This window comes from Micromonas commoda, chromosome 3 (assembly GCF_000090985.2).
Source record: "Micromonas commoda chromosome 3, complete sequence".
NCBI lineage: Eukaryota > Viridiplantae > Chlorophyta > Mamiellophyceae > Mamiellales > Mamiellaceae > Micromonas > Micromonas commoda.
The window spans coordinates 1018876-1046589 of NC_013040.1; the positions used below are offsets into that span (position 1 = coordinate 1018876).

General features: G+C 63.4%; 15 protein-coding genes across 15 annotated transcripts; 5 read left to right on the forward strand and 10 right to left on the reverse strand.

Moving 5' to 3' along the window:
• Positions 1-101: 101 nt before the first annotated feature.
• Positions 102-486, reverse strand: MICPUN_79721 (predicted protein; the record flags this gene model as incomplete). The annotated part of the gene is made up of 2 exons (XM_002500967.1): positions 102-149; positions 268-486. 2 exons carry the CDS (start codon positions 484-486, stop codon positions 102-104), a joined length of 267 nt encoding a protein of 88 aa, XP_002501013.1.
• A 2170-nt stretch (positions 487-2656) lies between these two features.
• MICPUN_93727 (predicted protein) lies at positions 2657-5260 on the reverse strand. Its single transcript, XM_002500968.1, has 3 exons — positions 5044-5260; positions 4759-4829; positions 2657-4654 (listed from the first exon to the last, which is right to left on the reverse strand). The coding sequence occupies exons 1-3, from the start codon at positions 5073-5075 to the stop codon at positions 4047-4049; spliced, it is 711 nt and encodes a 236-aa protein (XP_002501014.1). The 5' UTR covers positions 5076-5260; the 3' UTR covers positions 2657-4046.
• A 231-nt stretch (positions 5261-5491) lies between these two features.
• MICPUN_57101 (Drug/Metabolite transporter superfamily) lies at positions 5492-6526 on the forward strand (the record flags this gene model as incomplete). The annotated part of the gene is made up of 1 exon (XM_002500549.1): positions 5492-6526. One exon carries the CDS (start codon positions 5492-5494, stop codon positions 6521-6523), a length of 1032 nt encoding a protein of 343 aa, XP_002500595.1. The 3' UTR covers positions 6524-6526.
• A 279-nt stretch (positions 6527-6805) lies between these two features.
• Positions 6806-8014, reverse strand: MICPUN_66775 (predicted protein; the record flags this gene model as incomplete). Its single annotated transcript, XM_002500969.1, has 1 exon — positions 6806-8014. A coding segment is annotated over one exon (1209 nt), but the record flags the coding sequence as incomplete, so codon positions are not given.
• A 2592-nt stretch (positions 8015-10606) lies between these two features.
• Positions 10607-12216, forward strand: MICPUN_107941 (p-type ATPase superfamily). Its single transcript, XM_002500550.1, has one exon. The coding sequence runs from the start codon at positions 10614-10616 to the stop codon at positions 12129-12131; it is 1518 nt and encodes a 505-aa protein (XP_002500596.1). The 5' UTR covers positions 10607-10613; the 3' UTR covers positions 12132-12216.
• Positions 12217-12270: 54 nt separating this feature from the next.
• On the reverse strand, positions 12271-14052 carry MICPUN_57104 (predicted protein; the record flags this gene model as incomplete). The annotated part of the gene is made up of 1 exon (XM_002500970.1): positions 12271-14052. The coding sequence occupies one exon, from the start codon at positions 14050-14052 to the stop codon at positions 12271-12273; it is 1782 nt and encodes a 593-aa protein (XP_002501016.1).
• Positions 14053-14156: 104 nt separating this feature from the next.
• On the forward strand, positions 14157-16435 carry MICPUN_57105 (predicted protein; the record flags this gene model as incomplete). The annotated part of the gene is made up of 2 exons (XM_002500551.1): positions 14157-16361; positions 16397-16435. 2 exons carry the CDS (start codon positions 14157-14159, stop codon positions 16433-16435), a joined length of 2244 nt encoding a protein of 747 aa, XP_002500597.1.
• A 54-nt stretch (positions 16436-16489) lies between these two features.
• MICPUN_80159 (glycosyltransferase family 77 protein) lies at positions 16490-17341 on the reverse strand (the record flags this gene model as incomplete). The annotated part of the gene is made up of 1 exon (XM_002500971.1): positions 16490-17341. The coding sequence occupies one exon, from the start codon at positions 17339-17341 to the stop codon at positions 16490-16492; it is 852 nt and encodes a 283-aa protein (XP_002501017.1).
• Positions 17342-17777: 436 nt separating this feature from the next.
• Positions 17778-19055, reverse strand: MICPUN_107942 (predicted protein). Its single transcript, XM_002500972.1, has 2 exons — positions 18865-19055; positions 17778-18670 (listed from the first exon to the last, which is right to left on the reverse strand). The coding sequence occupies exons 1-2, from the start codon at positions 18991-18993 to the stop codon at positions 17867-17869; spliced, it is 933 nt and encodes a 310-aa protein (XP_002501018.1). The 5' UTR covers positions 18994-19055; the 3' UTR covers positions 17778-17866.
• A 537-nt stretch (positions 19056-19592) lies between these two features.
• Positions 19593-20084, forward strand: MICPUN_57108 (predicted protein; the record flags this gene model as incomplete). Its single annotated transcript, XM_002500552.1, has 1 exon — positions 19593-20084. The coding sequence occupies exon 1, from the start codon at positions 19632-19634 to the stop codon at positions 20082-20084; it is 453 nt and encodes a 150-aa protein (XP_002500598.1). The 5' UTR covers positions 19593-19631.
• A 15-nt stretch (positions 20085-20099) lies between these two features.
• MICPUN_107944 (predicted protein) lies at positions 20100-21033 on the reverse strand. The gene is made up of 2 exons (XM_002500973.1): positions 20953-21033; positions 20100-20763 (listed from the first exon to the last, which is right to left on the reverse strand). Exons 1-2 carry the CDS (start codon positions 21015-21017, stop codon positions 20175-20177), a joined length of 654 nt encoding a protein of 217 aa, XP_002501019.1. The 5' UTR covers positions 21018-21033; the 3' UTR covers positions 20100-20174.
• A 304-nt stretch (positions 21034-21337) lies between these two features.
• On the forward strand, positions 21338-22918 carry MICPUN_57110 (predicted protein; the record flags this gene model as incomplete). Its single annotated transcript, XM_002500553.1, has 1 exon — positions 21338-22918. The coding sequence occupies one exon, from the start codon at positions 21338-21340 to the stop codon at positions 22916-22918; it is 1581 nt and encodes a 526-aa protein (XP_002500599.1).
• Positions 22919-23146: 228 nt separating this feature from the next.
• On the reverse strand, positions 23147-24681 carry MICPUN_57111 (bile Acid:Na+ symporter family; the record flags this gene model as incomplete). The annotated part of the gene is made up of 2 exons (XM_002500974.1): positions 23147-23181; positions 23226-24681. The coding sequence occupies 2 exons, from the start codon at positions 24679-24681 to the stop codon at positions 23147-23149; spliced, it is 1491 nt and encodes a 496-aa protein (XP_002501020.1).
• Positions 24682-25033: 352 nt separating this feature from the next.
• On the reverse strand, positions 25034-25792 carry MICPUN_79652 (predicted protein; the record flags this gene model as incomplete). The annotated part of the gene is made up of 1 exon (XM_002500975.1): positions 25034-25792. The coding sequence occupies one exon, from the start codon at positions 25790-25792 to the stop codon at positions 25034-25036; it is 759 nt and encodes a 252-aa protein (XP_002501021.1).
• A 352-nt stretch (positions 25793-26144) lies between these two features.
• MICPUN_90289 (caltractin) lies at positions 26145-27702 on the reverse strand. The gene is made up of 2 exons (XM_002500976.1): positions 27655-27702; positions 26145-26805 (listed from the first exon to the last, which is right to left on the reverse strand). Exons 1-2 carry the CDS (start codon positions 27655-27657, stop codon positions 26311-26313), a joined length of 498 nt encoding a protein of 165 aa, XP_002501022.1. The 5' UTR covers positions 27658-27702; the 3' UTR covers positions 26145-26310.
• Between the last annotated feature and the right edge of the window lie 12 nt (positions 27703-27714).

Below are 27714 nucleotides of genomic sequence, written 5' to 3' on the forward strand. Positions count from 1 at the left end.
AACGGGACCGATGGAGGACGATGGACGACAGGCTAGTTCTCTACTGGTTACAGATCCCTCGCTAGCGAGGGCGAGCTAAGTGGAAAGCTATGCGTAGTACATCACTCCTCCTCCCTCTCGGGCGGCAGGCCGCACGGAAGCAGCATTTTCTGCGAAGTTGGGGGTTTGGCGAGGTCAGCGACGGGGCTCTCGAGCGGGGGCGAGGCGGAATCATGCAAATTCTAGGGTTAGCTCGGGAGGCCTCGAGGGGCGGGGGGTTGCGCTCACCTGCATCATGTTGTACTTGACGCGCCCGATGCTCTCGTTCTCGGCGATGGCGAAGTACTGGAGCATGGTGTGGTGCCCGTAGTACGACGCGTAGCTGTCCCTGTGTATGTTCACCGCCCACTCGAACCTGTTGGTGTCCGCGTGCCCAGTGCCAACGTACCGAGACTGCAGGTGCTCGAGCTGACTGTTGATGTTGAAGCGATCCGCGGCGGTGGCCATGGTGTTCCGACCGGGTTTTGAGTGCGCGCCGGCGGCGACTCGAGGCGCGTCTCGTGCGCGTCTCACACTGATGGTGCTCTGATCGAACAGCTTAAAAAAACATTTCCAGGTCGTGTTTGCGGAGTTCGACATCGTCAGTGTCAACATCGCACGACACCGAGGCTTCCCCGTGGGATCGTCGACATGGGTTTCGCGCACAGGGAGAGTCGCCGAAGTGTCAGTCGCGTCGCGCGCATCCTGTTCATCGTTTTCGCGTTCTTCTCCGCGGTCTCGATCGCGTCCGCGCAGGCTGACGAAGAGGAGACCGCGGCGCCCGATCTCAACCTCCTCCTGCCCAAGCGCTCCAACTCCAAGGAGCTCCTGGACATCCCCTCGCTGACGCTGGAGCATCTGAACCACGCGGCGGAGATCGCTGACAGCGGCAGCCTCCCCTCAAACGGTGATGCCTCCGAGGGCAGCGATGGCGACGACGAGGAGCACTCCAAGGAGCACTACGACGAGCTCGCGGCCAAGTACAAGGCGCAGCGAGACGCGGTCGCATCCTTCTCGGGCCGCGACGACATCTCCGCCACGGGCGCGTGCAAGGCTGACATCGAGCAGCTGTGCGCCGCAGACCTGATGGTGGAAGGGTTCAAGCCGGTCGGCGGCGACGCCAGCGACGAGAGCGACGAGACCACCGCCACTAGGCGCGCCCTCCTCGAGGAGGACGAGGACGAAGTTGTTACCGATTCGGTCGATTCGTCCAAGCCCACGGAAGAGGATAAGGACGAGAAGGACAAGGAAGAGGACAAGGACAAGCGCATCGCCGATCTCGAGGCCAAGGTGAACGCCCTCGCCAACTCCTTGGTCTACAGCAAAGACCACGGCCCCACGAGCAGCGAGAAGGAGGCGAAGGACTGGGTCATGAACCCCAAGCTTGTCACCGGTACCGAGTCGAGGCTGATGAACCGAAAGTTCGAGTCTTACTTTGACTGCCTCCACTCCAACATCGTCGCCACGTCCAAGACTCGGGGCATCGAGCTCGCGCTCAGCTTCTTCACCAGGAAGGGCGCCGTGTCCAAGAAGTGCAGGAAAGAGGTCGCCGGTGCCTACGCCGAGCGGTTCAGCGACATCAGGACAGACGCCGAGCTCCTCGAGGTTTGCGGCGGCGACGGCCAAGACAAGCTCCGGGGCGGCGACGTCGGTAAGTTTTGCGCCGACGTCGAGACCGGCCTCGGGCTCGTGTTCCGCTGTCTCAAGAGCCACAAAGAGAAGCTCTCGAAGGATTGCCAGACCCTCGTCACCGCGAGGCAGGTGGAGCAGGCGGAGGACGTCTCGCTGGACACCCCGCTCGCGCTCATGTGCGAGGAGGACCGCAAGAAGCTTTGCGCCGACACCGAGTGGGGCGGCGGCGCCACCGAGCAGTGCCTCAAGGACAAGCGCCAGGAGCTCAGCACCCAGTGCAAGCTCGAGGTGTTCCGCCGCGAGGTTGAGGAGAGCGAGGACGTCCGCTTCGACGGCTTCCTCGCCGAAAAGTGCGGCGCGGATAAGGAAGCTTTCTGCGCAGACGTGAAACCCGGCAAGGGGCGGGTCATCCGGTGCCTCGAGTCGCACGCGTCGGACGCCAAGTTCAGCGCGGAGTGTCGCGCGATTCTGGACCGTCGCGGCGTGCGCAGGGCCGCGGACTGGAGGCTCGACTACGCGCTGAGGAAGGCGTGCTCGGGGACGGTGAAGAAGCTGTGCGGGGATGCGGTGAAGGCTGCCAAGGCCAAGGTGAGCGCCAGCGGCGGCGTGCTCGAGTGCCTCAAATCGCAGTTCGCCGACGAGAAGATCGAGGACGAGACCTGCAAGGCTGAGGTGCAGCGCACCATGGTCGCCGCCGCCAAGGACATCCGTCAGGACACCAGCCTAACCCTCGCGTGCAGGGATGAGCTCGTGAAGCACTGCAAGGACGTCGAGCCCGGCGAGGGTCGGCTTTGGACCTGCCTCGCCGCGAATCGCAGGAAGACATCGAAGACGTGCGAGGACAAACTCTTCACTCGCGAGCTTTGGATGACCGGCGACTGGAGGTACAAGTACGGGCTGTCCACCAAGTGCGCGTCCGAGAGGCAGATGTTGTGCGCCGGCGTGCCCGCGGGCAGCGGCCGCGTGGTCATGTGTCTGCAGTCCAAGATGGACCACGAGAAGATGGGCAAGGAGTGTCGTGACGCCATTGCCGAGGACCAGCGCCGTTCGCTCGACGACATCCGCCTTCACGAAGACCTGAGCAAATCGTGCAGGGACGATGCCAAGACCCTGTGCACGCCGGTGAACCCGGGAGAGGGGCGCATGATCAAGTGCCTCCGCGAAAAGCGCCAGGATATCGCCAAGCCCGAGTGTCGCGCGGCGCTGCTTCGTGCGATGATGTCCTCGGCGGATAACTACCTGATGGACCGACCGCTCGCCGCGGCGTGCGTGGACGACGTGGAGAAACACTGCTCGGACATCGAGCCCGGGCAAGGTCGCGTGCACGAGTGCCTCAGGGAGAAGGAGAGCGAGCTGTCGCCCGCGTGCAAAAAGGCGGAGATCGAGTTGGAGGCTGTGGAGATTGAGGATATCCGCCTCAAGCCGAGGCTGATGGAAGCGTGCCAGCTCTCAGCGACGCGGCTCTGCGCCGACATCAAGCCCGGGAACGGCAACCTCCTCGAGTGCCTGCAGTCCAAGGCGGCGGATGATGGCATGGACCCCAAGTGCGCCAAGCTCCTCCGGAAACAGAGTGTGCGCGAGAACTCCCACCTGGCGTTCAACCTGAGGGTTAAGCAGGCATGCAAGTCGCAGGTTTCAAAGCTGTGCAACGTCGAGGGCGATGATGCGAGCATCAACGAGGCCGCGGTGAACGCCACAGTGGACCCGTTCTTGTGCCTCATATCCAAGCGATCCGAGATTGACAACAAGATGTGCTCCAGGGTCCTCAACGGTTCCATCAAGCGCGCCTTTGTCTTCTACAATCTCGGCACCGAGGTGACCAAGGCGTGCGACGACGAGGCGAGCCGATTCTGCGGCGCCACCGAGGAGAGCCAGCGCTTCCAGGCGCCCGGCAGCGTCGTTGGCTGCCTGGCGCGATCCACCGAGCACATCAGCGACGGGTGCTGGGTGACCCTATCCGCGGCGGTCGACGAGAAGAAGGTCGAGCCGGGATCCATCGCGGAGGAGGTCGACGTTGCCATGTCCGCCGCCATCGAGGCGGAGATTGAGCGCAGGGTCGAGAACAAGATCCTCGCCACCCTCGGCGACCACATCACCAAGCACGTGGACAGAATCAAGGGTAGCATCAATAACGACGGGTCGATCCAGACGGCGCTGGGGCACGTGGATAACACCGCCAACTACGTCGCTCAGCTCGCGACGAAGGTGTCGGAGCTGGCGTGGATGGTGTTCCTGGGGCTCATCCTGACATGTGTGGTGTCCTACCTGGCGCTGAGGAGGGTTTTCACGGCGTTGGCGAAGAGCAAGGGGGTCGGCAAGCCCGCGCCCAGGGTGCACGACGTGTGAGGTTCATGCGTCTATACGTTTAATATTACAATTCTTTCTTACATTGGGGTTCAGTACATCTCCTCGTCCATGTCCATGCCATCGACGAAGGAATCTTCCATGCCGCCGTTGTAGGGGACGTCGTCGTAGTCAGAATCCTCCTCAGCGGTTTTGCTCACCGCCCTGCAGGAGAAGTACAAAATTCGCTTCAGCTTTTTGCTGTAGAAGAAATAGTTGAAGCTCCACAGGTTGGCCTCGTCGGTGAACGGGTCGCCCTCGGCGACGGCCCTGTACGTGTACACGTCGCAGTCCACCAGACCGATGACTTCGTCCACCGCCTGCCAAAGCTCGGCGCTCAAACCGACGCCGCCTGCGCCCAGGGTCTGCTCGTACACTTTGCCGGACTCTAACAGCAGCGAGTCGATGTCCTGTTTCACCTTGAGCACTCCGGGGTTCTGGTCTTCCTTGGTGAAGTGGTGGCCTCGCAGCGCAGAGAAGTCGTAGTCGGGGTACGTGTGGTTAAGGGTGAGGATGAGGTAGATGAGGGTCTTGCGCGATGAGGAATCCGTGAGTGGGCCGACGGGGGAGACGGACAACGCGCTCGGGGAGCTCGCCATCATCGTCACCACCTCCGCGTCGAGGCTCTTGGAGAGCTTCTTGTCGACGCCGGCGAGTTTGCCTGTTGTTTCGAGGAGGGGGTAGCCGGGTGAGAATTTCGAGGTCAAGCCGGTCTCGGGCGCTTAGAACGGGGCGCGAGGGTGTGGGACCGGGCCGGGGACGCACATGAATAGGCATCAAGCTGGCCGTGGATCACGTAATCGCCGACATTAACGTGACCAAGGAACGCGTTCAGCCTGCGAGGGAGAGGAGAGGGAGACGCGGGGGGGCGTGAGGACACAGCCGTTCGGTTGTTCGGGCAAGGTTCCTTTTTTTTTCAAAATGTTGGAGGGGTGGACCGCGCTCTCCGGGCCGGGTTCTCGCGAAATGTGGGCGCAATTCGCCGTGAGGGGAAGTACGTGGCCACTTAAGTTGATGGGGACGCGGTCGAAACCTTAGTTGAGGGCTCACCTGCTCAGCGCGACGTCCTCGAGATACTTCATGTCTTACGTTATCCGAATAAAATACGCGCGCGAGCTTTTTTGTCGTTGGGATGCACGTCGAAGGGCGGGTTCAGGCTTGTATCCTGTAGACCTCGCGCTCCTCGTCCCACGTTTGCTTTTCGCACTTAGAAAAGGATGTGACTTGCGTACGCAGGGACCCAGCAGGCATCCTACGTCGTCAGTCGCGCGTCTTCTTATGTGAGGTCGGAGGCCGTGAAAAGGCAACTTGGTGCTGACGAGATTCCGCGCCTTTTTTTTCCGGATCCGTGATTGGCCGTGATTGGCGGATCATGACTCCGTCATGTCAGCTTGATTGCCCATAGAGGGATACATTTATGGTTACCGCTGACTACTCTCCTGTGCTTTTTTTCGCAATTTGGGATGTTACGGACACCGCTGTCGAAACTTCGCTCAGAATGGCGGACGCGGAGAAGGCGCGGTCTCGATCGAGGCCCGATGAGGCCCCGATCAAGACGACGGAGGCCCAGCGGCAGTATAGTAAAGTAGCATTCGCTGTCGCGGCCTACGCCACGTGCTCGGCGTCTATGTTGATCGTGAACAAGCTGTGCATCACGTATCTTCCGGCGCCGACCGTGGTGCTCTTCCTGCAGCTCTCGTTCACCGCGGTGGCCATCCGCGCTATGACGCACTATGGCATCGTCGACGCCGACCCACTGGACGTGGAGAAGGCCAAGCCGTTCGTCCTCGTCGCCCTCGCGTTCCTTGGTGCGCTGTACACGAACGTCAAAACCCTGCAGTACGCCAACGTCGAGACGTTCATCGTGTTCCGTTGCTCAACGCCGTGCCTCATCGCGGTGCTCGACTACGTGTTCTTAGGCAGGGCGATGCCAAACTTGAAGTCGTGGGCGAGCCTGGGCGCGATCGTGTGCGGCGCGGTGACGTACGTGTCGTTCGATGCGGACTTTGAAGTTCGCGCGTACGGGTGGGTGCTGGCGTGGTACGTGGTCTTCGCGTTTGACCAAATTTACATCAAGTACGCGGTGGACCAGAGTTCCTTGAGCGTGTGGGGAAGGACCTATTACATGAACGCCCTGGCGGTGGTACCGGTGTCCGTGATGGGTCTGTTGTCCGGGGAGTCGTCGGCGGTTTCGAGAGGGGGACTGACGAGGGAGGACGAGGCGTATCAGTGGGGATGGGCGGGTTTCTGCGCGCTGACGGCGTCGTGCGTCGCGGGAGTGGTGATGAGCTACAGCGCCATGCAGCTCAGGGGGATGATCAGCGCGACGTCGTTCACGGTGGTGGGAACCATGTGCAAGATCGCGACAGTGGTGGTCAACTGTCTGATATGGGACAAACACGCGTCCTTAGGGGGGCTCGCCGCTCTGTTCATCTGCCTCTTCGCCGGCTTGGGGTACGAGCAGTCGCCCCTCAGAACCCCACAGCCGGCGACGACGAAGCCGGCGACGGTGGGATCCGACAAGGTCTAATGATGCGGCGTTTCTGATACAAGGTAGTCAACATAGATTCTTTCAATAATCAATTGCGCGCGAAAACTAGCGGCGTCTGCCGCCTCTGCCACCGCCAGCCTTGGCGGTTTTCTCCTCCCCCGTCTCGAAACGGGCTGCTCCCCTCTTTCCTCTGTTGCTCTCACGGCGAGGTTTCAGATCTGCCATTACCCTGCCGCGCCCGCCGCGCCCGCCGCGCCCGCCGGTACGCCCGCCGCCGCGCCCGCCGACCCGAAGGGCCTTCCTCTCCAGCTGTGCCCTGCGCCTCCGTGCCTCAACCACCGCCTTGCTGCTCGTGGCCGAGTCGAGTGGCTGACCCATCTTCACCGCCACGTCAATCTCCTGCGCGAGGATCCTGTCCTTCTTGGCCACCAGATTGGTCACCTTGCCGGTAGCGCCCGCCCGCGCGGTGCGCCCGGACCTGTGGATGTAGTCTATGGGGTTCATGGGGAAATCAAAGTTTACCACGTGGTCAACCTTGCCCTTCTCGCCACCGCCGAAATCCAACCCGCGCGCGGCGAGGTCGGTGCACACCATCACCACCGCGGTCCCGTCCGCGTGGCTACCCTCCACAAATTCGCGCATGCTCTCCTTCCTTTCTTCCGCGGTCATGTCGCCGTTGTACATGACCACCGGCAACTCTGCCTCGTTCAGCGAAAACTCAACAGCCTGGCAGCTGGGCATGGTGTTGCAAAACACCATGGTTTTCTTGCCGGACCTGAAGTCCCCGCTGACGATTTGCTCCACGATGGCCATCTTGTCTACGCTCCCTGGGCAGTCAACAAACCTGTGCCTCAGGTTAGGCGCGGACTTGTGCAGGCTCGGGGTGTCGATCCTCTGAAGGTCAGGGAGCTCCGCGCTGACCATCTTTGCAACCTTCTCCGCCATTGTCGCCGACACGACGATGCATTGCTTCCCCTCGGGGTTCTTCTGAAGCGGGCGAAGAAGCCTGCGAACCTCGTCGCCGAACCCAGCCTCGAAGAGCGTGTCAGCCTCGTCGAGGATCACGTGCGTGACGTTGGAGAGGAACAGGTTACCCTCCTCGCAGTGCTTGATGATGCGGCCGGGGGTGCCCACCACAACGTCGAGAGACCTGTCGAGCACCTGCCTCTGCGTCGCGAACTTCTCGCCGCCGATGATGAGCTCGCTCGAGAACTTGCAGTGGTGCGACACAGCCTTGGCGACCGAGCGGACCTGCTCGGCGAGCTCGCGCGTGGGGCCGACGATGAGCACCCGCGGCCGCTTGGGCTTGGCCCTCGCGCCCGTCTCGCGCTCCGCATCCTTCATCTGCTGGATCACCGGCAGGAGGTAGGTGAGGGTCTTGCCGCTGCCCGTGTGCGATGCGACGAGGAAATGGCCGCCGGAGAGAATCTTGGGGATGGCGGACGCCTGGATGTCGGTTGGCCGGGTGAGTCCCATGGAATCAGTCGCGGCGACGAGCGCCTCCTCCAGGCCGAGGTCGGCGAAAGACTCCGGAGCGGCGACCGCGTCATCTTGGCCGGACGCGGAGGCGCGTGCGAAGCGACGCGCGGCTGAAGCGAACGTGGAGGCGAGCGCGGGGCGACGACCCGCCGCCAGGTGAGAACCCCCGGCGGCGAAACCGCGTGGGGTGCCGAGGACATCGTCCAGCCGCGCGAGGACGGGGACGCTCGCGCGAGGATGCGAGAGGGCGCGCGGCGCGACCGCGAGCACTGAGCGCACGGGTACGAGCGCGCGACGCCCGGAGAGCGCATCCGCACGGAGGGCGGGCCACGTGGCCGATGCGGCCATCATGGTCCTTGCGAGGATGCGACGAATCGCTTCTATGTGCGCCGCCGCCGACTTTCTCGAGAGTCGCGACGAGCGAGCCCGAGTAGCCGACACTGCACAACACTTGCGGCGCTGCGGTGGTGTAAACACGCGAGCGGTGTCAGCCACGTGCGCGAGTTCGAGCTGGAGGCTGGCGTCGACTTCTTGCCTCGCCGCCGGTTGTGAGGGCCTCGACGTGGATAACCTGAGAACTGGAATTCGTGCGTGCGCTTTTCGACCGAGGTCGACGCGCTCCTCTCCCGCCAGCTGGCCAGTTTTTGGCGCGTGGCGTTCTCCAACGCTCACTTCGCCCCGAGACTCGCGGACGGCATGGCGTCGCAGGCCGTCCTCCATGTGGATGGGATGGTTTGTGGATCGTGTACGTCAGCCGTTAACGCTGCGCTGAGGTCGACGCCGGGCGTCAGCACAGGTGAGTCCAATCCCAGATCCTCGGACGGGGCGAATAACAACAGACATTCCCTCACCTCGTCTCCGCTTCCCAAACACAGTTGTGGTGTCTCTGGAGGATAAATCTGCCACGGTGAGGTTCGATCCTACAGTGGTGAGGCTAGATGAGCTAAGGGAGGCTGTGGAAGACTGTGGCTTCGATGTCCTGGAGGCGTCAAGCTCAGATGCACCTCCCTCGGCACCCACGGCACCGACCCCTCCAGTCACTCCCTCCCCGACCCCCTCGGAGCTTCCGCCGGCGAAAATCGATTTCGGAAGCCCGCGGATCGTCACTCTGGCTATTAGTGGCATGTCCTGCCAACGCTGCGTGGACTGGGTGACGGAGGCGCTCAGGGGCGTGGAGGGGGTATCCGACGCGACGGTGGATCTGTCGAGGCACGTCGCCACGGTGGAGGGAGTCGCGGGCGCCGCCGCGCTGGTACGATGCGTGAGCGACACGGGGTACACCGCCGAGGTGATCCGATCGAAAACAACGACGGCGAGAGGCTCCACGCCGACGCGGGTGCTCGATCTCGAGGCACCGGACGATGACGAGGACTCGCCTCTCGTGAACTCGACTGGCGCGGCGAGCGACGGGATCCGGAGCCCCGACCGCGGCGAACGATCCGTGACTCTGAGGGTGTCGGGGATGTCTTGCGCGTCGTGCGTCGCCAAGGTGGAGGAGGCGGCGATGACCGTCCCGGGCGTGGCGTCGGCGACGGTTAACCTCCTGGCGGAGACGGCGACGGTGCGGCTGGCCAGGGATGCCCGCCTCGACGCTCCACCCGCGGACCCGGAGGACGTGGCCGCCGCCGTCGCCTCCTACGGATACGCCGCGGAGGTGATCGACACGAGCGGGCTGGCGTTCAGGGTTGGAGGAATGGTGTGCGCGTCGTGCCCGCCGCGCATCGAGATGGCAATCGGCCGCGTCAAAGGGGTCGCGCGTGTGGAGGCAAACTACCTTTTGGGCAAGGTTGTGGTGCAATACAACGCAGCAGTGGTGGGAGCCAGGATGATCAAGGCGGCCATCGAGGCGCTGGATTACACTGCAGAGCTGTGGGACGCGTCCAGCGACGGCGCGAGCGCGAGCGATGGGTCGTCCGCCGGTCACGCAAGGGAGGCGAGGAGGTATCGGCAGGAATTTTTCTGGTCTATTTGTTTTGCCGGGCCGCTGCTCGTGCTCATGATGGGACTGGAAAACATACCCGAGGTTCACGAGGCGATGATGACGGATGTCCTCGGAGGCGCCGCGCCGGGTATGTTACCGGTGATGGCGCTCGTGGCGTGGATCGCCGCGACGCCCGTGCAGTTTTGGCTTGGTCGACAGTTTTACATTCGCTCGTGGAAGGCGCTGCGGCACGGGTCGGCGAACATGGACCTCCTCGTGGCAACGGGCACGTCCGCGGCGTACGCGTACTCCGTGTACGTGGTGTTGGTCGGAATGTTCGATCTAGCGCTGGCCAGGAGAGGAGGCGCGCAATTCTTCGAGACGGCTGCCGTGCTCATCTCGTTCGTTCTGCTGGGTAAGTGGCTCGAGGCACGCGCCAAGGGGAAGACGTCCGAGGCTATCCGCAAGCTAGCCTCCCTGCAGCCTTCCACGGCGACGATCGTCGAGGTTCACGGCGGGGGTGTGCCATCGCCTGATGAAGACTTTGCCGACGTTGCCGGTCCCGCGTTTCAGTCGCTGGCCGCCGCTGTATCCACCGCCGGGCCCGAGAACGAGAGGGAGGTGGACACGGCGCTGTTGCAGCGGGGCGACGTGCTTCGGGTGTTCCCTGGGGCGCACTTTCCCGCAGATGGGATCGTCCTGTGCGGTAAGACCGCGGCAGACGAGTCCATGATCACCGGCGAGTCGATGCCCGTGTCCAAGTCTCCGGGCGACGGGGTCATTGGCGGGACGGTGAATCGCAGCGGGATGGTGCTCGTGCTCGCGACGGGGGTCGGTGCGGATTCCATGCTTTCAAAGGTGGTGAGGCTCATCGAGGACGCGCAGGTGGCCAAGGCGCCAATCCAGGCGTACGCAGACAAGGTGAGCGCGGTGTTTGTTCCAGCCATCGTGGTCATCGCGACCGTTACGTGGGTGACATGGTTCTCGCTGGCATCTGCGGGTGCACTGCCGAGCGAATGGACCGATGTAGAGGGTGAGTTTCTCTTCTCGTTTTTATTCGCCATCACGGTGCTTGTCATCGCGTGCCCGTGTGCGCTGGGTTTGGCGACTCCAACGGCGGTGATGGTGGGCACAGGTCTCGGGGCGCGTATGGGTATACTCATCAAGGGAGGGGCACCGCTCGAGACTGCGCACGCGGTGTCTCACGTGGTGTTCGACAAGACCGGGACCCTGACAAAGGGACAGCCGGCGGTGACCGCAGTGCGAGCCTTTGACGCCATTCGAGCGGACGAGGACCGCCTTTTATGGCTCGCGGGAAGTGCGGAGACCGGGAGCGAGCATCCCATTGGACGTGCCATCGTCGCAGCCGCGTCTTCCGGCAGGAAGCTCTCGACGATTCAGGACTTCGAGGCTGTTGCTGGGCGAGGCTTGCGGTGCCGCCTCGTTGAGGACGGGTCATCTGTTTTGGTGGGTAACGTGAGATTCATGTCCGAGAACGGCGTTGACATGACCCCAGCTATGCTCGAGGCCGTACGAGAAGAGGAGGAGAAGGGACAGACCGTCGCGGTGGTGCACGCGGGAGTCGCCCAGGGCGGTAAGCCGCTCGGCCTCGTGTGCGTAAGCGACCCGGTCAGACCCGAGGCGTCAGCCGCCGTAGCTGCGCTCACGGGTCGCGGCGTCGGGACTTCGCTCGTGTCCGGCGATAATTGGAGGGTCGCCCGCGCGATCGCAGCGTCCGTCGGCATCAGGCACGTCGTCGCCGAAGCCCTCCCTGCCGGCAAAGTCGACGCCGTGAGGGATCTGCAACGCGAAGGGAACAAAGTTGCTGTCGTCGGCGACGGCATCAATGACGCCCCGGCGATGGCCCAGTCGGACCTCGGTATCGCCGTCGGCGCGGGGACCGACGTCGCGATGGAAGCCGCGGGAGTCGTGCTGGTGCGATCCAACCTGCTCGACGTAGTCGCGGCGCTGGATATATCGCGGGTCACGTTCAGGCGAATCCGTATCAACCTGTTCTTTTCACTGGCATACAACTGCCTTGGCGTGCCAATCGCGGCTGGCGCATTGTATCCGCTTATCCACGCGAGGTTACCGCCGGAGGTGGCCGCTCTGGCCATGGCGTTGTCGTCAGTATCCGTTGTGATGAGCTCGCTATCGCTGAGGTACTATCAACCACCGATCGGGTCACACAGGTCGGAGGTGTTCGAGCCAGCATCAGCGGTTCTGATCGAGATGAATCGCTTATAATCGTGGAGCGTGAAACGTGGCGTCCTGGAAAATCATACCTTTGAGAATGTAGATTATCTTGAATTCCATCTTCTAATGGCGCTCTTACGGCGTTGCCGGTTTTTCTAGCTCGGGAGGATCGATTAACTGCCCTCCCGTATCAGGGCTGGATCGTCTTCGGGCGTGTCATCTCAACTGTAATCCTCTGCAATTCAATGCCAATGCCATTGGCACCCTCCTCGCCACCGACGAAGCTTTTATCGGTGCGATAGTCCCACGGCGCGTTGTCCCAATTCGCCCTTAGTCCGTTACACACCGCTGGTTCCAGCGGCCGCCACATACTATCTCTCCACGCCGCGAACATATCTTTATCTGAACTCGTAGGGATGTCGTCCCATTTTTTCCCCACAAACGGTTTCTTGTTGTCCGGAGCTTTTGTGAACATGATAGTCTTTTCAAACTCGTTTGCCCGTTGCAGCGCCGCAGGAAAGCCGACATCCAGCAAATCAGTCGCCCTCTGTTTGAGACTCTCTGCGAAGTCGAGTTCGGCGAGTCCAAACTCGGCGTGAATATCATTGGCGCTGGATTTCTTGAAGTGCGTCAGGCACTGCTGCAATTTTGGCTTCAGGTTCACCTCCCCAGAGGGACCCGCATGACACCGGTAATCCAAGGTCCCAAGCAGTCCCCGGCAGTACTTCGACCTGCGCAGCCTCCAACTCTCCATCGTGCCCGGGATAAACAGCGAAGACACCCCGCACTTCCGGCTTTTGTTGAATGAGCCTGGAACAAACACCTGTTCACCCAGGAGATTGTCATTGTCTATGAGCTTGATGTTGGAGTCCTCGTCAATGAAAACGTTTTGCGTGTGCCTGTCCCCAGCACAGAATATGAAGTCGTACAGCGCGGCCTCCACTATCTGGTACGCTGGCACGTCAAACAGAAGGCTCGGGCCCTCCACGCCGGCGCACAGCGCTGATATCGCGATGCCATCCGCCGGGGATGAAAATATGCCGAGCTGGTCGACATCCACAGGCGTCGGGTGATTCTCTGTGGGAGTCAAGGGCATCCCCGCGGGCATCCGTCCCCTCACGTGCGCGATCCACGATCGCGAGCTAATACTTTCTAGACCGCAGAAGTCCGCGAGCTTCTGCAGCGACTCCGTGTTCTGGATTAGCCGCTTCTCCTTCGGGTACTCCTCGCCCTTCTCGCACACTGTGTGGTGTCTGGGCAAGCCGGGGACGCACACAAACTTTACGAAGGGGTTTCCCCGCGGAGTCTCCACCCGCATCACCGTCGCCGCCGACGCCCCCAGGTCCCTGGTCTGGGGTCTGTCCTTGCTCAGCTTCTTGAGCCCATACGTGCCGTTGATGCGCAGGAGCTGAACGTCGCAAGCGCCGCGGCACTCGCCCGTGCCGCGGCACTGATCGGTACCCTCGCTCACCCGCTTTGAAGCGGCGACCCAGTCTACCATGCACTCGTCACACGGCGCGCACGTGGGATACGTCTGACCGACGATATTTTCGTCGACGTCGTCGTCGTCGGCCTCGGCGCTGGTATCTGCGGGTTCGGCATCGGTCGCCTTGGGTTCGTGCGGCGTTTCGTCGAGATTGGCGTCGCCCTTCTTCTCCTCGACGACCGACGCGGGTGTGTGCGTGAGGTGGTCCTTCGCGGCGTGCACAGCGTCGTCGCTGTTACCCGAGCCGCTCCCTGGCACGTCGACGCTCGTGTCGATCGGCTGTGGGGGAGATGGAGCGTTGTCGGTCGAGCCAGAGCGAGGAGGAGCGGCATCCAGATCGCTCACCACGTACTTCACCGGACCGTGCTCGTGGAAGGGGTCCATGACGTGAAGCGCGCGACGCACGGCGCCCGCACCGTTGGCGCCGCTCCACGACGCCGACGACAGCGTCAGCAGCAGCAGCGCCGCTACTGTCACCCTTCCCATCTCAGGGCCTCGTGCAGATCGAAATAGCTCCTCGGCCTCGCCAACACTCGCATTCTTTGAAAAATCCTTCCCACTCCCCGGGGGCGCCCGGTGCGCGGACCGCCATGGGGTACATCATGGGTTCGCATTCGCCCACGCGCAGGAGTAGGGAGGAGAAGGAGCAGAGGAAATCCGCAGCCAAGGCTAAGATTCGCGCGATAGGCATGGTCCAGGCCGCGTTCAGGAGGGCGCAGCAGAGGCAAGGGGCTGCATCTCCCGAGGCCGTCAACAACGGCGAGGAGGAGCCTCGGTTGACGTGGAGGGAGCGAATGGCCGAGCGCGCGAAGGAGCGCGAGGGTTTGGCCACCGCTCGTGGTTTCGACGAGACGGCGAGGTCCTCCCGATCCTTTCGCGACCCGCCGAGCGAGCCGTCGTCGAAGCAGTGGCACGCCAGAAAGCTCGAGGAGCGAGCGAAGGTGGAGAGGCGGAGGAAGGAGGAGGCGCGCGCCCGGACCCGACGCGACACGGACAGGCGCGCCAGGACCTCAGACCCGTTCGAGGCGGAGCTTGACCGCATGAGCGACGCGGAGGCCATGAGCAGGCTCGACGACATACCCATCTCGGACCTCGACACGGATCGCGACTCGGACGACGACGGGGCGCGGTCGCGACGAACGGGCGCAGCAGCCGCGACGGATGAAGAATCCGACCCCGACGACGGGCTCGCGCCGATGGAACGGGCGATGGCGCGGGCGGCGCGGGCGAGGGCCGCGACCCGCGGAGGCGATGCATCGTCCGGCGGAGAGGCGGAGGCGCGGGTAGCCTCGAACGTGGCGGCGCCCCTCGCGCCGCGACGTCATCCGCCGCCGCCGCGAACGCAAACGGCGCCCGTCCCCGAGAGGGACCCGGTCCCCGAGAGACGCGGAGGAGGCGACGTGGAGGAGAGGGCGTTCGCCGCGGAGGAGAGGGCGCGCCGCGCGGAGGCAGAGCTCGCGGATGCGAGGAGGAGGATAATGGAGTTGGAGCGGCGGGTGACGACGGCGGAGAGGCGAGCGGAGGTTGCGGAGAGACGATCCGCTGCGGGAACCGGGTCCGGGTCCGGGGTTGTGTCGGTGGGCGCGCCCGCCGAGCCCGGGCTGCCCCAGGGCCCGTCGTGGCTCGCACCGTCACCGGCGGATGTGTTAGAACGACGTCCGGACGGACGACCGAGGGAGGGAACGAGGATAGAGGTGAGGGAGGAGCGGGAGGAGGAAGCGAGGGTGGCCATGCGGGAGGAGAAAGCGGAGGCGACGCGAAGGTTCGACCCGCCGGCGTTGGAGCCGAGCGCCCGCGCCGACATCGGTCGCCTCGACCTGAGCGCCGTGCGTTCCGACGTGGATGACGACGCGCCGCCGTCGCGCGTGTCGTCGCGCGGTGACGTTTCCGCGCGTGCTCTGGGCGGCGGTGACGGCGCGGCGGTGGGCGCAACCGGGGACGGCTCGATGCGGCACGAGGTGTCCCGACTCAAGAAGAGCGCCAAGCAATCGCTGGATAAGGAACGCGCCATGGTGGATCAGCTCAACGCGCTGCGCCGTGCGAGGGACGCCAGCGAATCGCGCGTGAGGGATCTCGCCAAGGAGCTGCAAGAGGCTCAGATGGACAAGCAGGCGTGGGGACGCGAGGAGGATGCGTTGTCGCGGCGGGTCAACACGGCCAGGGGTGGCGGCGGATATGACGACGGGGGATACGCCCCGAGACAGGAGCCGTCCACGCCAAGGTTCGCGCCGGCCGCGGCGCCGCAACGCATGGCCGCCACCCCCGTGGTCGCCCGGGTCAGGGGCGGCGATATCACGTCGGGATCCGAGTCCGACGGTGGACTCACCGACGCGTCCGTGTCGTCTGCGCGAAAGCACGGTGAGCACCCCATCTTCCAGAAAATTCGTCACGGGCGCGTCAACGAGGCGGCGGCGATGTTATCGGGCGACGGAGGCGGCGCGGGCGTGGATCCGGACGTGAGGGATCGATTTGGAAATACTCCTCTCATCGTCGCCGCACAGAACAATCGAAAGAGGATATCGAAGATGTGCGTCAAGGCGGGAGTTCCATTGAGCGCCGTGAACAACATGGGCAACTCGGCGCTGCACTACTGCTATTCGTACGGGTATTTCGAGCTCGGCGAGTATCTGGTCAGCAAGGGTGCGGACCCTAGGGTGAGAAACGCGGAGGGAAAGACGCCCAGGGATACTCTCCAGCCCGAGCAGCTGAGGGCGCTCGCGCAGGTCCAGCACGAGGTGCAGGAAAAACTCGCGAGGCGGGGTTCATCTCGCGGCAGATCTGGGGGCAGCGACATTGTGTCGGATTCAGAGTCCGAGATGGCGAGCGATAGCGAGGTGAGCGACGTGGAGGGAGGGTTAGACTCGTATAGGGCGCTATATTCCGCGCGAGGGCGTTGAAGAATCATTCAAACCGGATCGTATGTCTATGTGCCTGGCTCGGACCCTCCAGGGAAATCATCACAAGCGTTTAGCTTCCCGTCATGGTACCTCGCGATGAGGCAGAGCATTCGTTTGTGCTTGTCCGGGTGATAGTTCATGTGAATCATGATCGGCGTGTCACTCTTCGCCGACTTATCGCCCGGGATGAACCGATTGCGCTCGCTCCGAAAGAACGTCTTCGAGTTTGCAAACTTCAGATAGTCGAGTATCCTGATGGAGACCAAACCCGAAGTCTGCTCGCCATGTGCCGGGAACATGCACTCCTCGTTGAAAACCTGCTGGTCCCATGCCTGTTCGGTGGCCATGCGGTGGGCCACGCGCGCCATGAGCATCGCGCTCCTCGCGGTGGGACGGACGTACATGCATCCGACATTGATCGTGAACACCTGAGCGTAGAGGCCGCCGCCGCCCCATCCCATCGTCTTGTCGTCGATGCCGCCGAATTTCCCGTGCGCCCACTCCCGGCTGAACCCGTCCGTCTGCCCCTCGATGTCCGCATCCCTGTGCAGGTTTTCGAACGGGTTGGACACGTACACCAGGTCCAGGTCCGTGATGAGCACTCCGGTGCCCGTCGCTATGAGCTGCCGCAGCAGGTCGTACTTAAGGGTGCTCACCTTGTTCGCCGGGTGCGTTCCTTGCTGCGCGTCGGGTATTTTCAGGTCAGACCGGAAAGTGGGCACATCCGGCCAGTGCTTCGCCATGTACGTCTCGGTCTCGTCGTCCAGCACCGCCAGGATGAGGTTCCTCACGCCCAGCCTGCGCCACGTCACTTCGAGAAAGGAGGCAAGGATGTTCCCCCCGTCCCACCAGCATATCTTTGTGTTTTGGCAGATCATCACCCCGTTCGCCAAGCCGAGCATCACCTCGCCTCTATCCTTACTGCGCGTCTTTAGCACCAGCTCGCGGAGTTTCGGGTCGACACTGACGTCCGTGGGCATCGCCGGCTCTGGAGTGAGCGCGAGCGCGCCCCCGGGGTCCATCATCGCGTCGCCGGTCCTATCGGCGCGTCTGCCCGATTCCTCGAACCCAATCGTCGACACCACCTCGCGCCCGGTACCCGCCCACGAACGCTGTTGATAGGTCGCCGCGAGCGCCCCTACGATCACGCCCAGCAATATCGCGACGCAAATCCGGTCCGTGCGGTCCCTGTGCCTGTCGCGCGGGGCTCGCATGACTCCCGCGCTTGTCGATCTGTGGTCGCGTCGCCTCCGATAATTCTGTTGCCAACTCATCTCACATCTGCTAAACCAGACTCGAGACGGGGGACGCAATCACGGTTAACTCTCGTTCGCGTTAACACCTTGGATGACTAGGGTTCTAACGTTGTACTAGACGATACGGCGTCTCCTCGTTCCGGGTGCTCAACACACATCGCGAAACTTCGCCCTGCACTGGTCGGCGTACACGGTGATCTCCGGCAAGCCCGGCCGCTTTGTCGCGTCCCTCTGAAGCATAGCCGCGACGAGCTGCTTCAGCTCTTGCGAGTAGTGCTCGGGGAGCGGGTCGAACTCGCACGCGGTGATGAGCTTACCCAGGGTGTAGTAGTTGAGCCCCGGCCTGTGGAACGGGTTCCTGAGCGCGGCGAGTTCGTACAGGAGGCACCCGAGGCTCCAGATGTCGCTGCTCCACTCGTACGGCTGACCGCGGATGCACTCGGGGGACATGTAGTACGGCGTGCCCACCATGGACTTGGCCTGGGCCGTCTGGCTGCTGAGGTATCGGCTCAGACCCAGATCCCCGAGCTTCACCACGCCGCTCGCGCTGAGGAACACGTTCCCGGGCTTGATGTCGCGGTGCATCACGCGGTGCGCGTGCATGTGTGAAACCGCGGTGCAGAGCTGGGTGAAGATGCTCCACACGTGTCCCTCCGCCAGGAACGCCCCGGCTGCGAGCCTGTCCTTGACCAAGCCCCCGAGGTCGCCGCAGTCACAGAATTCGAGGGTGATGACCAGCTCGTTGTTCTCGATGAACGAGTCGGTGTACTTGATGATGTTTGGATGGTTGAACGACTGCAGCAGCTTGACCTCATTCACGCAGTCGGCGCGCTGCTTCGTGTCCATGATCTCGTAAATCTGAACTTTCTTCACCGCCAGCACCTTTCCCGTGGGCATGTGAACCCCCTTCCAGACCGTGCTGAACTTCCCGTTGCCAATAACCGTTTGCAGCTGCGGGGGCGGGGAGTTGGAGGGGTTTATTTTCGGTCAGCGAGTTGGCTCCAGGGGCGGTCAACGCAAGAATTCGACATGATGGCGGGAAGACACGGCGCGGCCGTGACGGTCCTCGCGAGGCTCAACCCGTGCGCGAACGATAGGTATACAATCTTGGGGAAGGGTTTTCGGGATCGGAGCCGCGACCGCACCTGATACTGCTCGACGCGCCCGGTGCACGTCGCGATGTTCGCGGAGGAGATGTCCGAGGAGATCTCGTCGAGCGCGTTGCGGTCAACCCCGCAGGTCGATCCCCCGCGACCGTACATGCTCGCGCTCATGGAGGCGTCGCCGTGGAAGGACCCCCCAGGGACACCAAGGGTTCTCGTGGAATCGAAAAGCGCCATCGTTGCCGCTGAATCACGCGCGGTCGCTCACCGTCGCCGATCCGACCTTTCGTGAGCAAGCGGGGTCGCCGCTGGTCGTGGGTCGGAAAATTGTGCCGGGACCTTCCCTTCCTACGGGTTCTACCGCCGCGGGAATGGAACCTGGCTCGAGAGGGACCGCGACCGGCCTGTGGATAGTCGAAGTGAACCGACTGGGATTTCCGTTCGGCGTGCTTCGCGCCCGCGTCAATGTTGCCGAAGGATCGGGAGATCTTCCGTCACGAGTCAACACCAAGCCGCAGGGGGCCGATCAGAATATAGTCCCTAGATATTTCCGAAGATTCGTAATAACGTACGCGCAACCAGTCTGGGAAATCCAGCTGTGAGATTCGATGTAACACGTTTCTCACGTTGGCAGTCCCCACCTTCGGCATTTGCGAGACGACCGACAAGGATCCTGGCTCCTGTCTGCCAAGTCTCCAGCCAGCTGCTCGCTCCGCTCGACAGTGCTATTTCTGGATTTGGCTGCGGCAACTTCAGTCGCACGGACACCGCGCCCGACCGGCCTCGACGTTCGGAAGACATCGTCGACCATGGCGCTGCAGAACACTTCAGAGCTGGACGACCTGAGGCGCACGATGGCCAGGGAGCGCCTCAACGCGTCGTGGAAGCAGGTGGCTCCGGAGCACGATTCTACCCCAACGATGTCGTACTCTCAAGAGAAGCTCGCGTATTATCCGCCCGCGGCTGGGACGATACCTACAAAGTTCAGGCGCAACAGCGGCGAGTTCGTCAAGTTTGCAGACCGCGCCATCCAGCTCAAGGAGAACCTGGGGGGTAGGGACACGGGGCCGAGCCCGGGGAAGTCGAGCCCGCTGTCCAAGGGGGAGGGCGGCACGGGTTCGCAGCACGGGTCGCAGCAGGGTTCGAGGGTGGCGACCCCATCGGGGGGTAGCGTGACGGGCGATTTGGGCGCGGCGCCGACCCCCGTGGCCTCGCCCGCGGCGGCAGCTCCGCCCGCGCCGGAGGCATCGCCGGCGCAGTAGCGACGCCCATAGAATCGTCATGAGAAGTCACTTTCGACTCAACCTTCAACGCCTGCTAATATTACTACTATCAACCCGGTCTGGGGTCGCTCACCGCCCGACTACCAGGAGCTTGCGCGCCGCGCGCAGCCCCGGTCCCGCCCCCCGCGACATCGCCTCCCCCAACGCCCCCGCGAGGAGCCTTCGCCCCGGCCCGGAGTCTGACGCCGCGGCGGCTTCAGCCGCTCGCTCCCCCGCCGCCAACCTGCTCTCACTCCACCATATCAGCGCAGAGACGGCCACCACCACCGTCAGGATACCCGACACGAACGGCGCGCCGTACACACGCGCGAACTCCTTCACCTCCAACCAAGGGTCCGCATCCGCGCTCGCGTGGAGCGTGATGCTCGCGTTTGGCTCCAAGTTGAGCCACTGCCCGCTCGCGTCGCCAAAGTACCCGTCGTCGTTTATCCCCGACAGCGGCAATGCCGCGTCCCGCCGTGCTTCGTCACCCGCGTCCGCGTCACGGATGGACACGTGCGCGTCCGTCGGTTCGCGCTCCGATGCCCTCGGGGTGTCCCCGAGGCCGTCGTCGGTGAGGGACCCCATCGGGCTGTTGGTGCTGGACCCAGCCCCGCCGCGCGGTGACGACCATTCTTCCAGCTCCACTCCGTCGGAGGGGCGCGCGTCCGTCACGAGCCTGCGTGTGCGATGGATGGGATATCGAATGTGAGCGAGGGGATGGATCGGGATGCTCGGCAGGCATCGAGGGGACGGCCGCGTCGGAGCGGGAGCAGTCGGGTAAACAAAGTTTGGTCCCGCGGCCTCCGCAGCGCATGCGGAAGGTCACAGCGCCGGAAGCTCGGGAAGGGGACGAGCGGGCTCTCACCGCTCGCGCTCCTCTGGTGTTGCCTTTGTTGCCTTGACTTTGAGCTCGCCCCGCACCCTCTCCATGGTTGCAGCGGGGCGGGTCACCAGTGTCGGAACCGAGGTTTTCGACGGGACAGCTGGACGCAACTGACAGGATGAGCTCGCGCCAACGAAATATGCAAGTTGACCGTTGCTGCGAACTCGCATCTTGGACCGCGCGAAGCGACCGCCCGTCATTGGCGGGGACCATGAGCGCGTTCCCCGAGACGATGAGGGTCAGGACCATGAGTCGCCCGGAGACCGGTCGTCACAGCATGTTGCCCTCTGACGCGGCGGTCGACGCCTTCCGCGAGCGTCTCGGCAACTTCGCGCCACAGGGGACGATGATGTCACCCGCCGCTCTCATGTCCCCGTCCGTCAACGCGCGCGCACCCGGACCCGCGCGGACGAACCCGGCGAACCCTCTCGGCGGTGGCGGTATGCCCACGGTGCAGCAACCCTCGCGCGTCATCGCGAGTCAGGCGCCGTTCACCGGCGGATACACCGGCAACAGGCTCGGCAGAGACGAGCGCTCGCCCAGCGCCCGCACTCCAAAGAGTCCGAGGAGGCCGAAGAAGGCGGGGATATCGCTGGGCGCGGTGGCGCTCTGGGCGCTAGTCGCGGTCGTCGTCGCGATGAGCACGAGCGTGCGCACCGTGACCATCGTCCGAGGCGACGGAGTCAGGGCGTCGGAGAAGGCTGCCAAGTTGCTCGCGGAGCGCGTCTCCGTCGTGGGCGACTCGGTGGATGCCATGGCCGCGGCGCTCGACGCGAGGGGTCCGTCCACCGCCAAGAGGGACAGGGAGACGGCGGCGCTGAGGAAGGATCTGGACACACTCGTGAAGCAGGTCAAGGCGCAGGACGCGACGATCGCCAAGGTGAAGAAGCAGAGAGGGGGAGGAGGTGCGGAGCGCGCCGCGGCGGCGCCGGCGGAGGTGGTCGACCACGGCAAGGACATCGCCGCGCTGCGGAGGGAGGTTGAGAAGCTCGCGAAACAGAAAGCCCCGACGCCCGCGCCCGCGCCCGCGGAGGTGGGCAAGGCGGAGCTGCTCGAGCTCCGCCGTGAGTTGCTGAAGGAGATCGCCGGCGTCGCGAGCCAGGCGGCGGCGGCGCAAGTTAACAACGGCGCGCCCGAGGTTCCCGAACGGGTCACCGCCGAGCTCGACGAGCTGCGCAAACGGCTGGATGCGCTGGCTTCTATCCCGTACCCCGTGCCGGATGAATCCAAGGCTGACAAGACTGACATCGAGGATCTCCGGCGGGAGATCGGGAAGCTCGCTAACGAGGCAAAAGGCACCAGGCGACACTCCAAGGCGAGCAAGGAGGTTGCCGACGAGGTCCGGGCGCAGATGGAGCTGTTCCGCGCGGACAGGACGGGTCTCGTGGACTACGCCATGTTCAGCGGCGGTGGTAAGGTCGTGGGTCATTCCGCTCTCGCCTCCGCGGTGGCCAAGGGCGACGGTCCGCTGACAAACGCGCTGAAGGGCCTGCGGGGAGGGGTGCACCCCAGGGCGGACGAGTGGGTCATATCCGCTTCATCAGAGGCTGCGGGCGAGTGCCTCGCCCTGGAGGGTACCCGCGGGTGGGTGGACCTTCGGCTGCGGGAGGCCATCGTCGTGAAGGCGGTGACGGTTGAACACGTGCACAGGGACGTCGCTTATGACATAACGAGCGCGCCAAAGTCGGTGAAGATCCTCGGGTGGAACAACACCAAGAGTCCGGGTGCGGGCGCCAGGGTTTTGGGCTCAATCAGGTACCAGCTCCTGGACGGCCAGGGAGGTAGCGCGATGCAGACGTTCGAGCTCGGCGGCGCGCCCGGAACTGCGGTGGACCACGTGCGGTTCGAGGTTGAGTCCAATTATGGGAACAAGGACTGGACGTGTCTGTACAGGCTGAGGGTGCATGGCAAACCGTCAGTTCCTCCCTCGGAACCGATATGGGATTAACACTTCGCGCTATGCGTTGCTATGACTACACTTTACGCGGGACTATCTCGTTTGTTGTTGTCGTCGCCGGGGGTATCAAGCGAGGGCATGGGCGCAACCTGATTTTTACTCGCCCGACCTCGGAACGCCTCCAGATTCGCCTGCGACCCTCTCGGGGTCGACGCCACGCTCCCCGCCGGGGTTGTCCGCCCCGTCCCCATGATACTATCGCTGATCCGACCCGGTATCCTACTCACCGTCCTCGCCACAGACGTCGCGCTGCCCTGCAGCACGGACACAAAGTCCCAGTACGATGTCTTCAGCGTACTCTTCCTCGCAACCTGGATGTTCAGCTCCTCCAGAGCCTTCACGCGCGTCCGCAGCGGCGTGATGAGATCGTCAGCCTCCGAGTCGTGAAGGTGTCCCTTCCTCGAAGTACCCTTCTCAACCTTATCAAGAGCCTCCTGTTCGATCTCCCCGAGCCCAAGACCTAGCGCGGACTTTGTTCTCGAGTGACCCGGGCGCGTCGGTGTCGTGGGAGAGTCCGAGAAGTCCATGTCGTCCTCGACGCCAGTCCTGGGCTGCGGCGCAACCTTTCGCCCGTTTGCCGAGGTTGATGGGAACACGCTCGCAAGGATAGAACTCGCCGCACCCGCCCCCTTGACCGTGTTATCCGGACTTCTCGCGTGCGGCGAGTGCATCCCCCTGTGGTCCTTCTGTGCCTCCTTCAGGGCCGTCTTGGCCTTCTCCAGCTCCTCCTTGATCGCCGCCGACTCCCTCTGAAACACTGGCTGATAGTTGGTGACTATCATCCTCCAGACGCTCACGTTTGACGGTGCGTATGTCCAGCCCATCTTCCACGAGAAAAGCGAGTACGTCAGCAGCGACACCATCTGGACAGCCTGGTAGAATACAGGCACCGCCGCGGCTCGCGCGGGGGCGGGCGAAGCCAGCGCGACGGAAAGCGCCAGCGCCGTGTTCTGGTAGCACGTCTCGATGGCGACGCTGACGCACTGCGGCTTGTTCAGCCCCACCGCAAACGACATCACGTTGCTGAGTATCAGGCCCGCGACGCAGGGCATCGCGACACCCGCGAAAAACTCCCACGGCTGACCGAACAGCCCGTCCCTGCTTCCCGTGGTGAACACCAGCCCGAGCGCGATGAGTGAGAGACCGGCGACGTTCGCGGAGGTGTGAAAGACGTGCCGGTGGTTGGGAAACACGTGCGACGACGCGAGGCCGCACGCGACGGCGACCACGACCACCGCCACGGCTATGCTCAGCGGACCGTACTCGATGTCGATGCTGTCCGAGTTGGTCGCGTTCAGGTAGATTGCGAGGTTCAGGGGGAGCATGAACACCGACGAGATCGACGATACCGTCGTCATCGCGACGCTCAGCGCGAGGTCCGCGTTGAAGATGAAGCACCACCAGTTGCTGTAGCTGCCGCCCGGCGAGGAGGTTGTCATCATGAGGATAACCGCCTCTATGCCCACCACTCCGCCATCCGGCACTGTCACCGTCGTCGTCACGTTCCCTGTCGTCGCGTTTACCGCCACCACCGTCTGCGCGTCTTCCTTCCCGAGCTCGGTCAAGCCGAAAAGCATCACCGAGCAGAAGCCGAGGAAGGGCAGCAAGATGAACTGACCGCAGAAGCCCACCATGATGGGAACCTTGTCCTGGAACTGTTTCTTAAACTCGTGAAACTCGACCGTGCCGGCCAAGCCCGAGATTAGGATGAACAGCAGGATGTAGCTCACCACGCTCACCGCCACGTTCGCCATGGGTTCAAATATCTGGACGCCGCCAGATCTTCCACGCCCCGCGGGCCTTCAAACGAGCGCTCGTGCCAGAGCCGCGGGTTTCAGGTATCTGGAATTATCGTTGCGGGTCGCAGACACTCGGCCCGGTCGCCGATGCTAGACACGGGCTCGCCTCCACCTCTAGGCCCCCTAGGTGTGTGGCGCGGGCCAATTTCGTGTCAGACAGAAAATACCGTTGCTGGCAGATCAACTTTAAGTTTGACCGAAACGGTCCTAGCCGCGGCAGGGACGATGGATGCCACGACGGGCCAGAACCTGACGATAGATAAACACTTCAAACCTACGCGATCGCGCTCTCGCGTCCGACGCCATCTCACGCGAACCACTTGTTGGGAGGGAAAAGGGGCGCGCTTGGCGAGGACACAACCTCAACCACCCTCTTGGCCGCGGCGTCCTGGAAGAGAGCCTCAACGCAGACCGCCGCGACGGTGTCCCTGCTGATCTCGCGGCCCGGGTCCGTCTCCAGCCCGAACGTGGTATCCTCCCCTCTCACGATAAGGTTGCCCACAGCCTCCGGCGCCTCGTTGCTGAGCCCCCCCGGCCTGACGATGACGTAGTCCAGTCCGGACGCTCGGAGGTTGAGCTCGGCGGCGAGCTTCTCGTCGAGGACCCCGCCGAGAGCGTTGAGGAACTTGTAGTTGTCGTTGTTGCCCTGGCCCGCAGCCTTGGCGTTGGTGAGAAGCGAGGTGACGAGCACGAACCTCTTGACGGAGCTCCCCGGCGCCGTGGCCACGGCGACGAGGTTATCGGTGCCCTCGTGGTCAACCTTGGCTGGGTTATCCTTCTTGAAGTTCAACGACGGGGTGAACCCGGTGGCGCATATGACCGCGGTGCATCCCTGCATGGCGGCCTCGATGCTGGCCTTGTCGAGGACGTCGAGTTGGACCAGCTCGGCTCCCGCGGCGGCGAGGCCGAGCGAGGAGGCCTTCTTGGTGTCCCGGGACCCGGCACGAACAGCGACGCCCTTGGCGCGAAGCTGAGCCACCACCCTGCGCCCCGTGTTGCCGGTGGCGCCCACCACGAGGACCGGGCCGTCCGTCGGACCCGAGAGGGACGCGGCGACCGCGGGCATGACGCCGAGGTCGAGCGCGAGGGAGGAGATGAGCGCGGCGGAGAGCGCGGCGCGGCGCCCAACGAGCTCACTCGGCACCGCAGCCTGATCGGCTCCATCGCGATGCGTCGATGAAGGGCACGACACGGGGGCGCGAACCGCGCGATGGGAGACCACAGAGGGTCTCTTGGAGGAGCGCGCAAGGGAAGCACTGTTCGACCGCACGGAGGCGGTGAACGAGGTCGCGGTGCTGCTCAGAACGGTTGTCATGTTCTGCGAGCTCGTGGATTTCGGCGCTAGTGCTATCCAGAATGACACGTCGGCGGTTTTCTGCTGGCAAACCAAAGCTGAGTCGTCGCGAGTGACACGCGGTGTTTACAAAGGAGCCTGGTGGCAACGTCTGATTACAAAATCTTCACGGCGAATGCGTTGGTATCATGCGTCGCCACTTCGGAGCGTCTTCTATGCCTAAATGTTCGGGATACTACAGGTGCTTGTGCAGTGTTGGGTTGCGACACGCGCGTGCTGAGCGAGGCGACTTAGAAGAGGGAAGTCTTCTTCATGATGCGGAAGAATTCCTCCTCGTTGACCTCGCCGTCGCCGTCGCGGTCAGCCTCGTCGATCATCTCCTGAAGCTCCTCGTCGGTCATGTTCTCGCCGAGCTCCTTCGCCACGCGCTTGAGGTTCTTGAAGCTGATCTTGCCGGTCTCATCGTCGTCGAAGAGGCGGAAAGCCTTCATGATCTCCTCGCGGGAGTCGCGCTCGCCCATCTTGGCGGTCATCATGGTGAGGAACTCCTCGAAGTCGATGGTGCCGGAGCCATCCTTGTCGATGTCGGCGATCATCTTCTTGATCTCCTCCTTCTTGGGCTCGAAGCCGAGGGCGCGCATGGCAACCTTGAGCTCCTTGGCGTCGATGGTGCCGGAGCCGTCGGTGTCGAAGAGGTCGAACGCCTCGCGGATCTCCTGCTTCTGCTCCTCGGTGAGACCGGTGGAGCGGCCCTTGCCCTTGTCGCGGCGAGCGGAACCAACAGCCTGGAGAGAGAACGGGGGGGAGAGGGATGGTGGTCAGCGTTTGCGCGCACGGCGAGATTCTCACGAGCAGGCTTTTCACGGTGACATACTGTCCGTTGGACGGGAAACAACCGGGTCCTCGTTTTCCGAGGATTGGGACCACCCCGACACCCCAGGGCACGATTCTCGACGTCGTCGCGACTGCGGGACGCGGGAACGTCGTGACGATGACGTCCTCGTCCGTTCGTCGCGCCGATCATCGCCTCGCGGGACCGGCGTGACCCATATACGGAAATATCCCACGCGAATCACACGTTTCCCAAGATCGGAATTTTTGCGCGAGACGATCCTCGTCCGCGCACTCCCTCACCCCGCGCGACCGTCTCCGTCCCCTGGGAAAATGAGCTCAACTCCCTGGTCGTCCCAAGTAACAGACGCGCCCAATGCGATCGCGCGCGACCCCGATCGCGAGCGGGCATCGCCGTCGAGAAACCCCAAAACGAGTCAACAAGCTTCCCGCTTCAAAAGAGGCTTGCAGCTTGAAAAATTGAAAGCGGGCGAGAAATCCGGACCGAGCTCTGCCGCGCGGAGAGGCGACGACCGCGGAAAACCACGCGCCACCTCCCTCTCGCGCGGTGGCCACCAGATATCATATGATCGAGACAAAAGCGCCAGAGTATATCGTCCGCCCGACGCGCCCGCATCCGGGATCCCGGACGCCAATGCACCCGGTAAATCGAACGAATTCCGGTGCCAAAACCCGTATGATTTGCGCGCGCAGTCACGGCCGCCGAGGCGCGTCGACGGGGTACAAGCGCCGCCGGACGGGCCTGGTGCCACCACATGGACGTGTTCGAGCCTGGGACTCACCATTGTAAAGGTGGTGTGTTGAGTTGGTGGGTGTTGCGTGCGGAAACGCGGTAGTGTTGT

What these genes read in the sequence shown, in the direction of transcription:
- MICPUN_107942 (XM_002500972.1), bottom strand. Translation starts at nt 18,993, where the DNA reads ATGAGCGCGAGCATGTACGGTCGCGGGGGATCGACCTGCGGGGTTGAC. An exon ending in GGCGCGTCGAGCAGTATCAG is followed by an intron (nt 18,671 to 18,864) that starts GTGCGGTCGCGG and finishes CCGCCCCCGCAG; the next exon opens with CTGCAAACGGTTATTGGCAA.
- MICPUN_93727 (XM_002500968.1), bottom strand. Translation starts at nt 5,075, where the DNA reads ATGAAGTATCTCGAGGACGTCGCGCTGAGCAG. An exon ending in GAGGACGTCGCGCTGAGCAG is followed by an intron (nt 4,830 to 5,043) that starts GTGAGCCCTCAA and finishes TCTCCCTCGCAG; the next exon opens with GCTGAACGCGTTCCTTGGTC. An exon ending in CCAGCTTGATGCCTATTCAT is followed by an intron (nt 4,655 to 4,758) that starts GTGCGTCCCCGG and finishes TCGAAACAACAG; the next exon opens with GCAAACTCGCCGGCGTCGAC.
- MICPUN_107944 (XM_002500973.1), bottom strand. Translation starts at nt 21,017, where the DNA reads ATGGAGAGGGTGCGGGGCGAGCTCAAAGTCAAGGCAACAAAGGCAACA. An exon ending in ACACCAGAGGAGCGCGAGCG is followed by an intron (nt 20,764 to 20,952) that starts GTGAGAGCCCGC and finishes TCGCACACGCAG; the next exon opens with GCTCGTGACGGACGCGCGCC.
- MICPUN_107941 (XM_002500550.1), top strand. Translation starts at nt 10,614, where the DNA reads ATGATCACCGGCGAGTCGATGCCCGTGTCCAAGTCTCCGGGCGACGGG.